This window comes from Scyliorhinus torazame, chromosome 3, assembly GCF_047496885.1.
Source record: "Scyliorhinus torazame isolate Kashiwa2021f chromosome 3, sScyTor2.1, whole genome shotgun sequence".
Lineage (NCBI taxonomy): Eukaryota > Metazoa > Chordata > Chondrichthyes > Carcharhiniformes > Scyliorhinidae > Scyliorhinus > Scyliorhinus torazame.
In genome coordinates this window covers 216,192,260-216,206,362 of record NC_092709.1, presented here as the reverse complement: position 1 = coordinate 216,206,362, position 14,103 = coordinate 216,192,260, and the positions used below count along the sequence as shown (strand labels likewise).

Genomic DNA, 14,103 nt, shown 5'->3' with positions numbered 1-14,103 from the left:
TATGCTAGTTAATGGAAGCAAATGCGGGGAGGGAGCTGCGGTTGGTTACCTGGTTTGGGGGGGTGTTTGTTTCTTTTGCTTGTTAAGGTAATGATCCTGGGTTGGCTGGGTTTTCTTTGTTTGGGATTATGGGGGGGGGCGGGGGGGAGTTTGGAGTTGGGTTGTTTGTTTGTTTGGTGCCTGGGGGAGGGAAAAGGGCAGGTACAGGGAGGAGGGGACGATTGCTGATGATGAGGGATTCTTTGTTTATGTACTGCTTTGAGGGGGGTGACTGCAGCTATCGTAATTGGGCCTGGAGCCGGTGCAAGTTGGTGCTCTGTCAGGCTTCCTGGCGGGTGGGATATGGTTGATCATAGTAGAGGCAATCAGGCTGGTTACATGGAATGTGAGCGGGTTAAATGGGCCAGTTGAAAGATTCTGGGTGTTTGCCCATCTGAAGAGTTTGAAGGCGTATGTTTCTAGCAAAAGGCATATAATAATAATAATCTTTACTGTCACAAGCATCAAGATGCAATGAAGTCACTGTGAAAAGCCCCTAGTCGCCACACTCTGGCGCCTGTTCGGGTACACGGAGGGAGAATTCAGAATGTCCAAATTACCTAACAGCACGTCTTTCGGGACTTTGGGAGGAAACCGGAGCACCCGGAGGAAACCCACGCAGACACGGGGAGAACGTGCAGAATCCGCACAGATAGTGACCCAAGCCGGGAATCGAACCTGGGACCCTGGAGCTGTGAAGCAACAGTGCTACCCACTGTGCTACACATCTGAGAGTTCGGGATCAGACAAGGCTGCGGAAAGGGTGGATGGGGCAAGTGTTACGCTTGAGTTTTGATGCAAGCTCGAGGGGTACTGCGGTGCTGATCAATAAGAGGATGACCTTTTTGCTGGCTAATATATTGGTGGACTCAGGGGGGAGATATGTGATAGTGAGTGGGGCGTTGGCGGGTTCTCCAGTGGTCTTGGTGAATGTATAACCGCCAAACTGGGACAACACAGATTTTGTTAAGAAGGTGCTGGTGGCCAACCAGCTTGGTTTGCATCAGTTAATTATGAGGGGGGACTTTAATTGGGTGTTAGACCGTGGGCTAGATAGGTCGAGCCTCAATCCTTTACAACATCAGGATTGGCAAAGGAGCCACTAGTATTCGTGGAAGAGATGTGGGGGTGGTCCTGTGGAGATTTAGATACCTGAGGAAGATGGATTTTTCCTTCTTTTCATATGTACATCGGGTCTACTCCTATATTGATTTCTTTATAGTGGGGAAATCATTATTCCCTGGGTTTGTGGTGGCGGGGTGCTCAGTAATTGTCATATCAGATCACTCCCCACATTATGTGGATATGTGGTTGGAGACGAGCTGCGCTCAGCCCCCCAATGGAGATTGGATACGGCATTGCTTGCGGTCAAGGGGTTTTGTGAGAGGTTAGTTTCTGCTATTGAAAATTATGTGGATTTTAATAAGAACGACGAGGTCTCACCTTCCACGTTCTGGGAAGCGCTGAAAGTGGTCATTGGAGGGAGATAATTTTGTTTCAGGTTCATAGCTCATATACGTCTGGTAGGATGAAGAGGCAGAGATTGGTGGATTCCATCCTTGAGGTGGTCCGTCAATAGTCTGCAGTCCCATTGGAGAGCTGTTAGCGGAGAGAAAGAAGCTACAGATGGAGTTTGAGTTAGTGTTGATGGGAAAAGTGGTGAGCCAACTTTGTTGTTCGAGTGGGACGTTTTATGAGTATGGGTAAAAGGCCAGCTGTTTATTGACTTACCAGTTGTGGCAGCAGGTGGTTTTTCAGGGATAGACCCAGTTAAAGACTTGGGGGGACAGTTGGTTTATGCTGCAGAGGGGTGTTTGAGACCTTTCACCAGGGACTATATAAGTCTGAGCCTTCGGAGGAAGACTTGACTATGGTACAGTTTCTGGATGCGTTCGTCATCCCGGTGGTCAGGGTACCTTTTTGAGATATGGGGGGGGTTTGGCTTAGGGTCTAAATTCATTTAGTGGGTTAGACTTTTGTATAGGGCACCCACTGCGAGCGTCCGTACCAATGTACTGAATTTGGAGTACTTTTGGTTAAATAGGGTACAAGACAGGGATGTCCACTTTCCCCGTCACTGTTTGCTTTGGTGATTGAGCTGTTGACCATCACACTTTGGTCGTCGGCCGGGTGCTGGGTATAGAGAGGGGAGAAAGGGAGCATAGGGTGTCCTGTATGCTGACCGTTTGTTGCTGAATGTCACAGGCATGTGGGGAAGTTAATGGAGGTACTTAGGAAGTTGAGTTCCTTCTTGAGATATAGACTGAACTTGGGCAAGAGTGAGGTTTTTCCGATGTACCTAGTTTTAGGTACCTGGGAATACGTGTGGCTTATGACTGGGCCTCGTTACATAAGTTGAACCTGGTCAGTCTGTTGAGGGGTTGAAGCCAGATGCAAAGAGGTGGGATGCCCTCCCATTGTCTTTGGTGGGAAGAGTTCAGACAGTTAAGGTGAACATTCTTCAGAGGTTCTTGTATGTGCTTCAATGTCTCCCAGTCTTTCTTCCTAAATCTTTCTTTAGTAGTGTCAACAAGTTAATTTTGACTTGTTTGGGGTTCAAAGGGCTTTCTTGCAGAGGGATAAACAGTCAAGGGTGGGGGGCGGGGGTGGGAGTTGGCATTACCTAATTTGATGTATTATTACTGGGCGGCAAGCTTTGAGAAAGTGCGGGGGTGGAGAGAGGAGCATTCTTGTGTCGGTTTGGGCTTAAGGGCACTTGTTATTGCTAGCTATTGTTTTCTTCGGCTAGCTTCTCTTTAGAGCCCAGTGGTAATAGCTTCTTTGAGAATATGGAACCAATTCAGACAGCACTTTAAATTAGGGTATATGCCACTACTGGCACCAATCTGAGGGAACCATAGGTTTGTACCGTCTGAGATGGATGGGCGTACAAGGTTTGGGAGAGGGAGAAGGTTGAGAGGTTTAGAGATTTGTTCATGGAGGGTAGGTTTGCTGGGCTGGAGGATTTGGTGGACAAGGTACAACTCCCGAGAGGGAATGTTTTTAGGTATTTGCAGGTTCAAAACTTTGTACGTAAGGAACTCTCTTCATTTCCTCAGTTGCCGGCGCCTTCACTTATGGATAAGGTGCTATCTCTTGACGAGATATGGGAAGGGAGGGTATCAGATATATCTGGGCAGATGATGGCGATGGAGAAGGCTTCGCTGGAGGAAGTAAAGGGAAATTGGGAGGAAGAGTTGGGTTTGGTTCTGGGGGAGGGAGTGTGGAGCAAGATTCTGCATAAGGTCAATTTCACCTCCTTGTGTGCAAGGTTGAATTTGATACAGTTTAACGTGGTGCGTAGGGTACATCTGACCAAGGCACATGTAAGTGATTTTCCCCGCATGTAAAGGTTAGATGTGAGCGTTGTTCAAGGGGGCCAGCGGACCACTCACATATGTTAAGCTGTTTAAATTCTGGGTTTCCTTCTTTGAAACAATGTCAGGAATTTGGGGAATTAGAGTGGAACAGTGCCCAATGGTGGTAATCGTTTGAGTGCTGGATTAGCTGCAGAAGGGAAAGAAGGCTGATGTCTTGATGTTCGCCTCTCCATTAGCCCGGAGGCGAGTCTTGCTCGGATGGAGGGGATTGACGCCGCCTAGGATTTTGGTATGGTTGTGGGATTTGTCGGAACGCGTGCATTTGGAAAAAATCAAGTTCGCCATAAGGGGATTGAAGGAGGGGTTTTACTCCAGATGGCTGCCATTCATTACCTTCTTTAAAGACCAATTAGGGGGGTTTGTTGGGGGAGAATGGGCGGGTGGCGGGGGTGTTCTGGGTAAATCCGGATTCGGTGGGGCCGGATTGTGGGGATAGTTTTGTAAAAATTGTATACATTTTTTGACTATTCTGTATGTTAGGACTGAACATTTATCTGAATAAACATATTATTTAAAAAAAGGATGATTTAAGAATTAGAAAATATCGCTGGTGATAAACTACTTCCTCTGGTGCTAGAGGCCAGAACAATGGGCCTACAACCTCCACATTATAAGTCAGCCATTCAAGGGTGATACCAGAAATCACTACTTCTCCACACAAACTGTAATGGAAATCTGGAACTCTCGCCTTTGAAAAAGCTGTTGGGAGTTAGGCCAACTGAAAATTTCAAAACTGAGATTATTTTAGGCTGGGGTATTAAGGGATACGGACCAAGTTAAGTAAAATGAGTTACGGTACAGGTCAGCTATGGCCAACTGAACGACAGAACAGGTTTGAGGGGTTGAATGTCGTGCTCCTGTTCCAATGAATGAATGCATGGGGGAAAGCAGAGTGAGGCCTAGACACAGAACGTCAGTGCTTTGTAACTCTTCTTTCAGCCTGAAATGAGAATTCACAAAGCTGATAGAGTCAAGACTACTGTTCTTAACATCGTACAAACAGCTGCAATAACCTACATTTGTTTATATGGAGCAGTAGCTTCAAATGCTCAACTAAATACCACACACTGCTCTTGGCCACAGGTTACTTGGAGCAATGTCACTGGAGATCTACTAAGAAAATAAAAAAAGGTTATTTGTATGAAAGAATTGCCTGCAAACTACTGATTAGGATATAATAGATTTGCTGGATTAATGTTTTGATCCAGGTTGCAACTAACAGCCATCCTAATTATTCTCTGGAGCATACTGCCTTATGTGTTGGAAAATTATATTCTGTGAAGTCTTTTTATCATTCAGCTTTGCAGTAACTCATGGTGACTGCTCATGTGCACTTCTCATCTGCCAGAAATTAACTGAAGGATTGACTTAGAAGTAATGGATCAGGACCATATTATCTGATGTCAAATTATCTTCTAAACAATGGATCCCACGTAAACATGGGGAGAATGTGCAAACTCCACATGGACAGTGACCCAGAGGCAGCAGTGCTAACCAACGCGCCAATCTGCTGCCCTTTTACTCATAAGATAACATAGGAGTTCAAGTAGACAATGTTGTAAAGAAGGCAGATGGAATGTTCATCTTCATCAGCAGAGGTATAGAACATAAAAGTAAGGATATAATGCTGGAATTTTATAAAACACTGGTGAGGCCACAACTGGAGTTGTGTGCGCAATTCTGGTCGCCACATTACAGGAAGGACGTTATTCCCCTGGAGAGAGTGCCGAGGAGGTTTACAAGAATGTTGCCAGGGTGAGAAATGTGTAGCTACGAGGAGATATTTATTAAGTTGGGGTTATTTTCCTTGGAACAAGAGGCTGAGGGTTGACTTGATTGTGGTGTGCAAAATTGTGAAGGGAAGAGATAGAATGGACAGGATAAAATTGTTTCCCCTCGTGAAGAATTCTAGAACTAGGGGACTTAGATTCAAGATAAATGACAGAAGGTGTAGAGGGGACATGAGGAAGAAATTTTTTCTGCAGAGGGTTGTGGATGTCTGGAATGCGCTATCCGAGTTGGTGGTGGAGCAGAAATCCTAAACTCTTGTAAAAGGTACCTGGATCTGCACCTTAAGTGCTCCAAGCTACAGGGCTATGGACCGGGTGCAGGAAGGTGGGATTCAAAAGGGCATCTGGGTGTCCTCGGGTTGGTGTGGACAAAATGGGCTGAATGGTCTCCTTCTGTGCTGTAACTTTTCCATGGTTTTATGGGAAATGATGGCGCAGTGGTGCTGTCCACAGACTAGTAATCCAGAGATCCAGGGTAATCCTCTAGGGATAAGGGCTCAAATCCAACCACGCAAATGGTGGAATTAAAAAGACTCAATAAAACATCTGGAATTAAAAGTCTAATAATGACCACGAAACCATTGTTGATTGTCGTAAAAACCCAACTGGTTCACTAATGCCCTTTAGGGGCGGAAATCTGCCATCCTTACCGAATCTGGTCTTCAGGTGACTCCAGACCCACAGCAATGTGGTTGATTCTCAAATGCCCTCTGAAATGGCCCAGCAACCACTTAATTGTATTCAACTGGGATGAAACAACAGCAGAAAACGCAGCCCTGTCGACCCTGCAAAGTCCTCCTTCCTACTATCTGGGGGTTTGTGCCAAAATTGTGATGAGTTAGGCAATAGCCTGACATATTCATATTCACAGAATCCTACCTTACAGATAATGTCCCAGACACCATTTCTGGGTAAGTCTTGTCTCACCGGCAGGACTGACCCAGCAGAGGTGGCAGCACAGTGGTATATAGTCAGGAGGAAGTTGCTCTGGGAGTCCTCAACATCAACTCTGGATCCCATGATGTCTCATGGCACCAGGTCAAACATGGACAAGGAAACCTCCTGCTGATTACCACATATCATTCCCCCTCGGCTGATGAATCAGTACTCCTAGATGTTGAACACCACTTGGAGGAAGCATTGAAGGTGCAATGGTGCAGAATATACTCTGGGTGGGGGCCTTCAATATTCACCACCAAAAGTGGCTTGGTAGTACCACCACAGAACAAGCTGGCCGGGTCCTAAAGGACGTAACTGCTGGACTGGCAGTGGAGCAGGTGGTGAGGGAACCAACAAGAGAGAAAAACATATTTGGCCTCATCCTCACCAACCTGCCTGCCACAGATGTATTTGTCCATGACAGCATCGGTAGGAGTGGCCACTGCACAGTGCTTGTGGAGACAAAGTCCTGTCTTCACATTGAGGATACCCTCCATTGTGTTGTGTGGCACTACCACGGTGCTAAATGCGACAGACTTCCAACAGACCCAGCAACTCAACAACCGTGAGGTAATGCGGACCAACAGAAACAGCAGAATTTTACACAGCCACAATCTGTAACTCACATATACCCACCCTACCATTACCACCAAGCCATGGGATCAACCCTGGTTCAATGAAGAGTGCAGGAGAGTGCGCCAGGAGCAACACCAGGCATACATAAAAATGAGGTGTCAACCTGGTGAAGCTACAACTTGACAAACAGTATAAGCTTCAATTAATAGACAGAGCTAAGCAATTCCGCAACCAACGGCTCAGATCTAAGACCTGCAATCCTGCCACATCCAGTAATAAATGGTGATGGACAATTAAACAACTCACTGGGGGAGGAGGCTCCACAAATATTCCCATCCGCAATGATGGAGGAACCCAGCGCATCTGTGCAAAAGATAAGGCTTTAGCATTCGCAACAATCTTCAGCCAGAAGTGCAGAGTGGATTAACCATCTTGGCCTCTTCTGGAGATCCCAGCATCACACATGTCAGTTGTCAGTCAATTTGATTCACTCTACATGGTATCAAGAAAAAGCTGAAGACACTGGATACTGCAAATGCTATGGGCCCCGACAATATTCCGGCAATAGGCCTGGACACCTATGCTCCAGCACTTGACTCACCCTTAACTAAGTTGTTCCAGTAAAGCTACAACACTGGCATCTATCTGGCAATGTGGAAAATTGCCCAGGTATGTCTTGAACACAAGAAACAGGACAAATCAAACCTGGCCAATTACCTCCCCCATCAGCCTACTCTCGGTCATCAGAAAAGTGAAGGAAGGGGTCATCAACAGTGCTAACAGGCGGCACTTACTCATGAGGTGAGAGTGACTGCACTTGACATCAAGGCAGCATTTGACCGAATATGGCACCAAGGAGCCCTAGCAACACTGGAGACAATGGGAAATCGGGGAAAATCTCTCCGCTGGTTGGACTCATACTTGGCACAAGGAAGATGGCTGTTGTGATTGGAGGTCAATCAGTTCAACTCCAGAACATCACCCGATGTCCTAGGCACAACCATCTTCAGCTGCTTCATGAATGAACCTCCTTCTGTCATAAGGTCAGAAATGGGGATGGTCGCTGATGACTGCACAATGACCAGCACCATTCACGACTCCTCAGATACTGAAACAGTTCATGTCCAAATGCAGCAAGACCTTGATAATATCCAGACTTGGGCTGACAAGTGGCAAGTAATATTCGGGCCACACAAATGCCTGGCAATGACCCATCTCCAACCAGAGAGGATCTAACCATCACCCCTTGACATTCAATAGCATTGCAATCGCTGAATCGTCACAATCAAAATTCTGGGAGTTACCATTGGCCAGAAACTGAACTGCACTAGCCATTTAAATAATGTGGTTAACAGAGCAGGTCAAAGGCTAGGAATCCTACGGCGAGTAACTCACCTCCTGTCCCCCCAAAGCCTGCCCACCATCTACAAGGCACAAGTCAGGAGTGTGATGGAATACTCTCCACTTTCCTGAATCAGTGCCACTTCAACAACACTCAGGAAGCTCAACACCATCAAGGAAGAAGCAGCTGCTTACAGAAACATTCCAACCCTCCACACCGATGAACAGTGGCAGCCGTGTGTCTTATCTACAAGATGCACTGCAGAAACTCACTAAGGTTCCTTAGACAGCAACTTCCAAACCACAACCGCTGCCATCTAGTTGGACAAGAGCAGCAGATATCTGGAAACTCCATCAACTGGAGGTTCCTCTTGAAGTCACTCACCACCCTGACTTGGAAATATATTGCCTCTCCTCCCAGCACTGTAGGTACCTACACCTCATGAACTGCAGCAGTTCAAGAAGGTAGCTCACCACCCCATCTGAGGGAAATTAGGGATGGGCAATAAATGATGGCTTAGCCAGCGACGCCCACATCCTGTAAAATTAATTTTAAAAACACCCCAATCTCAAATATCAGTCGTGTGAACCTTCTCTGAACTGCTTCTGATAGATTTATATCTTTCTTAAATAAGGAGACCAGAACTACACAGTACTCCAGTTGTGGTCTCATCATCCTGTGCAACTGTCACAAAACGTTCCTACTTTTATATTCCATTTATTTTACAACGGCAATATTCAATTTGCCTTCCTAATCACTTGCTGTACCTACATACTAACATTTTGTGATTCATATATCAGGACACCCAGATCCCTCTGTACCTCATTCACTCTCCATTTAAATAATATACTGCCTTTCTATTCATCTTGCCACATTAGGTACAATTCTCCGCCAAACGGCACTGCAAACGCGAACTGCAATCGGGTGGAGAATTGGGCAGCAGGCCGAAATTGAGGTCCACGCCGGCGCTGATTCGGGCGCCATGCTCCAGTACCTCGTTGGTGGTAATGACAAGGTATGCACCCCGTGCCGGCGGCGGCATACAAAACCAACATTTGCACTCATTTAAGTGTGATTAGCGGGTTGGACACAGTCCGGCCTTCCACGATGCTCCGCTCCTCCCAGGCGGAAGTCTCGCGGGCATGAATTACTACAAGTATTGACAAAAGCAGACTATGCACCATGGCTGCGGAGGGGAAGCGGGAGCCTAAAAAAACACTGAAAACCCATTTAAAACTGTTGGGCTTGCTAGGGGTGGCTGCCCGAGCTGGGGGATGTAGCAGGTAACAACCTGGTGCCAAATCCTTGGACTTTGGGCGTCTCCCTGCGATCAGGGTGGCCTGGCTCAGATTGCCATTGCTGCAGACTGTCTTTTAAACACACTGCTTTGGTGCTTATAATAGGCTTCAGGCTGCTCACACTGCCGAGTGCTGCCTATGTCCTTTAAATGCTCAGAAGGCCTCTGGTCATCTGGGAGCCCACCCAGGCCGCGCCTCTGGACACCTTCATACCCCAGCTGAATCATCAAGGGCCAATCACAATCAGGAGCTCACCAGGTATTGGCACTGCTCAGAAGCGCTGTCCCATTGCAGAGAAAGCAGGGATCAGCAGAGCTCACCCAACCAGAGGACACCTGCACCACAACCTTTGGAACCCCCTCTGGCTCTCTGCAAAGGACTCACCAGTGACTCCCCATCCCTCTGGATCACACAACTCTCTCCTGCTGGTGAAACTGGCAGCTCTGACTGCCTCTGCCAGCACCTCCCAGGCAGTGTTCAGGAGGACAGGCTTGAGTCTTTGGCCCACCCTGGGGAAGAGGGTGTCCTTCGCTGGCATGGAGCTGTGTGTCCACCTCGGACTCCCGGCCTTTGCGGGGGGGGGGGGGGGGGGGGGGGGGGGGGGGGGTAGATCCTCTTGGTGGCTGCAGTGAGTGTGTGCTAAGTAGAACGTTTAAAAACACCTCCAGTTGCCAAGCTCTTTGGCGCAAACTCTGGTCCCAGCGATTAGAATGCCTGCTGGACCAGGAATTGCTCAGAATTCACGCCAGCATAGTGCTGGCACATTAGCATGTCCTGAATTGCTTCCCGCATAGCATCTCCAATGGGAATGTGAGCCACATGTAATTCATTCCCAGCGTCAATACTTAGTCTCCAAGTGGAGAATTCCACCTATTATCTCCATCTGCCAAATTCTTGCTCACTCACTTAACCTATCTATATTCCTTTTCAGGCTCCTTAAATCCTCTTCACAATTTACTTTGCTACCTATATGTGTCATCAGCAAATTTACATCCCATCATCCAAACCATTGACCTAAATTGTAAACAGTTGAGCCCTCAGTACTGCTCCCTGTGGCACTTCACTTGTCAAATCTTGCTGACCCCCAAAATTATCCATTTATACCTACTTTGTGTTTCCTGTTAGTTAACCAATCCTATATACGTGAAAATGTTATCCCCTAAACCATGAGCTCTTATTTTGTGCCATTACCTTTGATATGACACCTTGTCAAATTCCTTCTGGAAATTTAATTATAGCACATCCACAGATTCCCCTTCATCCATGTTGCTTGTTATTTCCTCAAAGAATTCTAATAAATTAGTCAAACACAAATTCCCTTTTCACAAAACCAAGCTGACTCTGCCTGATATCACTGAGATTTAAGTGTTCTGCTATCACCTCCTTAATAATAGATTCCAACATTTTCCCTGTGACCATTTGTTAAGCTTACTGGCCTGCAGTTAGCTGCTTTCTGTTTCCCTCTTGGATAGAGGATTCACATTTGCTATTTTCCAATCTGAGACCATGCCAGAATTTTGGAAAATTAAACCAAATGCATTTACTTTGAGAAGATTTTTTATGTTAATATCCACAATATCAACAATATTTTTTGAGCCTGTGTTGCATTCATCAGGACAGTTTGCAAGAATACCAATATCAGGAGACACAACAAATTTGCCAACCAATCAGCATTCTCTTCTCACCCAGAATAAATTTGTTGTTACCCTGGATATTTTTATTCTAGCAAACTGTCCTGATGAGTACAAGACGAAAAGCTTCGACAAAAAAGGTCTCGCTTTCAACAGTATTCATGTTCCATACTACCAAATGGCTATTTGTATACCTCAGACAGAGATAACACAGAGACCAAATTTGGGATATCATCAACATAGTTTGACTTACAGGTAAGTTAAGAACAGATAAGCTATCTATTGAATTCCTCCAAGAGCGTATTAAACCCAAGGTTGTGCCCATTTTCATTTCCAAATGTATGGATAATGCTAAAGTGAGTCACAGTCACATGACTTAGGGAGCGGTTATGCAAAATGAGATTGAACAGATTGGTGATAGGGTTACTAATTTATGCTGTGCCCTACACTTTGCTTGTTGAGGTGTGCAATTTTTAAAAGTTTTTTGATTTGATCCATTTATGTCACTATATTGCTTCAATAGATGATTGCACCATAAACAGTACCTGTATAAAGTTATATTTATCCTACGTGCTAATAAAGTCTAACAGTTACTTATTCAGTGACAAAACTGATGCATTATGAAATGAGATTGAAGAAATACCAGAATGTTCAATTTTTCCAGGCCCTGCTGCATTTACTACTCTGCATAACACTGCATTTCTGCAGTGCTCAGTTCAAACACAAGATGCTGCTACAGCGTTGATTCATAACTGCAACTAGAGGCCCAAAAGTATGAGTGTTAAACATTTTGCAGGTTGTTTCTGGGTTCTTCTCTTCATCCCTACTGAGTATATATCCATGTATGTATATATATGTGTGTGTGTTTGTAAATACGCAAACATTTAACAATTCTAAAAAGGTGGTTTTTAAAAGTTGGCCATTTCAAAGCAAAGGAATTGGAGTAGAAGATAAAGCATCTAGCATATTTCTAAATAAAAAGAAAAAACAGTGAATGCTGGAAATAAATAAGAGATATTAGTATCTGAAAATAGAGAAGGCAGGCTAATGTTTTATAAGGAGCTGCTCCAATGAAGAATCTATACCCAAAATATGAGCCTATCTTTTCTTAGATGTTGATGGACCTCCTATACATTTCCAACAGTTTCTGTTGTATTTCACCCAGAATCTGCTTCCATCTAAACAAACACATTAGTACTTAATGTTGGTTAAAACAGATCTTTGCAGTTTATGTTGATTAAACATAATACCTTGGACCAATGCCTGCCATAAGTAAAGAAATAATGATATGTAATTAATTTAACAACATCTTGATGGGAAACAATTCAAATATATTTTCTTTAAAACGTTTTAATGTATCTCATTGGTGTTGCGTTTGGTGCCAGGATGGTAAAAGGTCTCTGAAGCACCCTAAATGCAGTTTCACTGATCTTTTGGGCAGAGACAAATTTATTTCACCCTTCCAATTTTCCATGTCAATCCGGGCCACCTTGAGCTGAAATTGCTTAAAGGTAAAAAGAATCACTGGGAACTTTTCCTGTACCATTAGGTGGCCCTCGATCATCAGAATTTTTGCTAATAATGATGGATCTATCTTTTAAAAGTATCTGCCTTTCTCTATAAATAAAATGAATATATTACTAATATTGGGGGGGGGGGGGGGGTAACAAACTCTAATTCAGAGTGCAGTTGGAATAAATGTCAATACAAATGTGCAGACTCGAGTCGTACGCTATTACCCCACCCAAAACAACATTCGCCGTTAAAATGCATATAGTTAAGGCAAATTGGAAACTTGGAATGTCAGCACCGAATCCACCGTATTGACATAACCCTTTTCCTCGGCAAGGGGCTGTCCAAGTGAGGTTACAGTGAACTCAACTTTTAAAAAAAACGCACGGGAGATTTCCACCTGCGCCTTTACATTGTGTGGATCACAGTGCCTCAACCAGTCAGGCTACACAAACAACTAAATGATTCCACAACAAAAGGCATGCTCTCTTTGCCCCCCACCTCGTATTATTAATAGGGTTCTGACTTTTCCTTTCATGTTCTTTGCTGACTGAATGTTAATAAAACACATTTGAGGATAGCTGGCGGCGGCCGCGCAAATAAAAATAAATGGTGAGGAGCCATCGGCTGTTCATAGACACAACGGGGGGGGGGGGGGAGAGAGAGACCCCCCCCCCCCCCCCCCCCCCCGGGGAGAGGTGGCAATGCTTCCCCTCCCTCAGGAGGAGCTGCACTCAGCCCGGTGTGGCCCCGGCTCCCCGCCCCCGGTTGAGTGCCTTACCCACACACAGCTGGATGACATAGGCGTAGTAGGACCAGCAGGCGATGAGGCCGATGAAGAGGACGGGGATCCAGTACAAGACTCGCTGACATCTCCTGAGGGTGCGGGAACGCGACGGCGCCATCTTCTCTCCTGTGGGTGTTTTGGCGGGGCAGAGCCGGCTGGGCTAAGCTGGGTGCTGTCTCTGAGCTGCTGCGTTACTGAGGGCTGCGGCCCGCCACCTTCTGACGCGAGGCACAAACACTGCACAGCGCAAGCGAAGGGCTAACTAACCACCGTCAGCTGGCACTGCCAGCACGCACACCACACAATGATTATATTAATAAAATAGATATAGACCATAATACATCAGGCAGAGGGAACATTTTCTCTCCTTTGAAGGGCCGAGAAATACAATAACATCACAACCACCACGCTTAAATGGGTTCGGATGAAGAACGAGCGAACAATCCTGGATGAAATATGACAATTCACCTCCTTTACAATTGGCAACGATACCCATCGTTCACGACCCGCTGTTAAAGTCAAATGCCTAGGTTTTTCCATTACAACAAAATAACAGATATTACTGCGGTGTGATTCATTATGTTTGACCCCCACATGTGCATGAATTAAATTCTACTTTAATGCCAAAATGTTTGCACCGTAATTAAGATCCAAAATTTGTCAGCTTCCGCGGTCGCTAATGTACCCATTACCAAAAATCCAGTCGCCCACCTTTCACCGGCCCTCCAAAAACTTCAATTTGAAGATAACTGCTTAGCTGAACATTTCAAGCAGCAAAAAGTAATGACACTGAACACAAATGGACTACT

At 45.5% G+C, this 14,103-nt stretch overlaps 1 protein-coding gene across 1 annotated transcript in view; it reads right to left on the bottom strand.

Annotated features, from left to right (window-relative positions):
- Nucleotides 1-13,743, bottom strand: part of zdhhc2 (zDHHC palmitoyltransferase 2) — a 233,055-nt gene extending 219,312 nt beyond the window's left edge. The window contains exon 1 of the mRNA XM_072496849.1: nt 13,289-13,743. Coding sequence (XP_072352950.1) covers nt 13,289-13,412 — 124 coding nt within the window. The 5' untranslated portion in view covers nt 13,413-13,743. The remainder of the gene's footprint in view (nt 1-13,288) is intronic.
- Nucleotides 13,744-14,103: the final 360 nt, after the last annotated feature.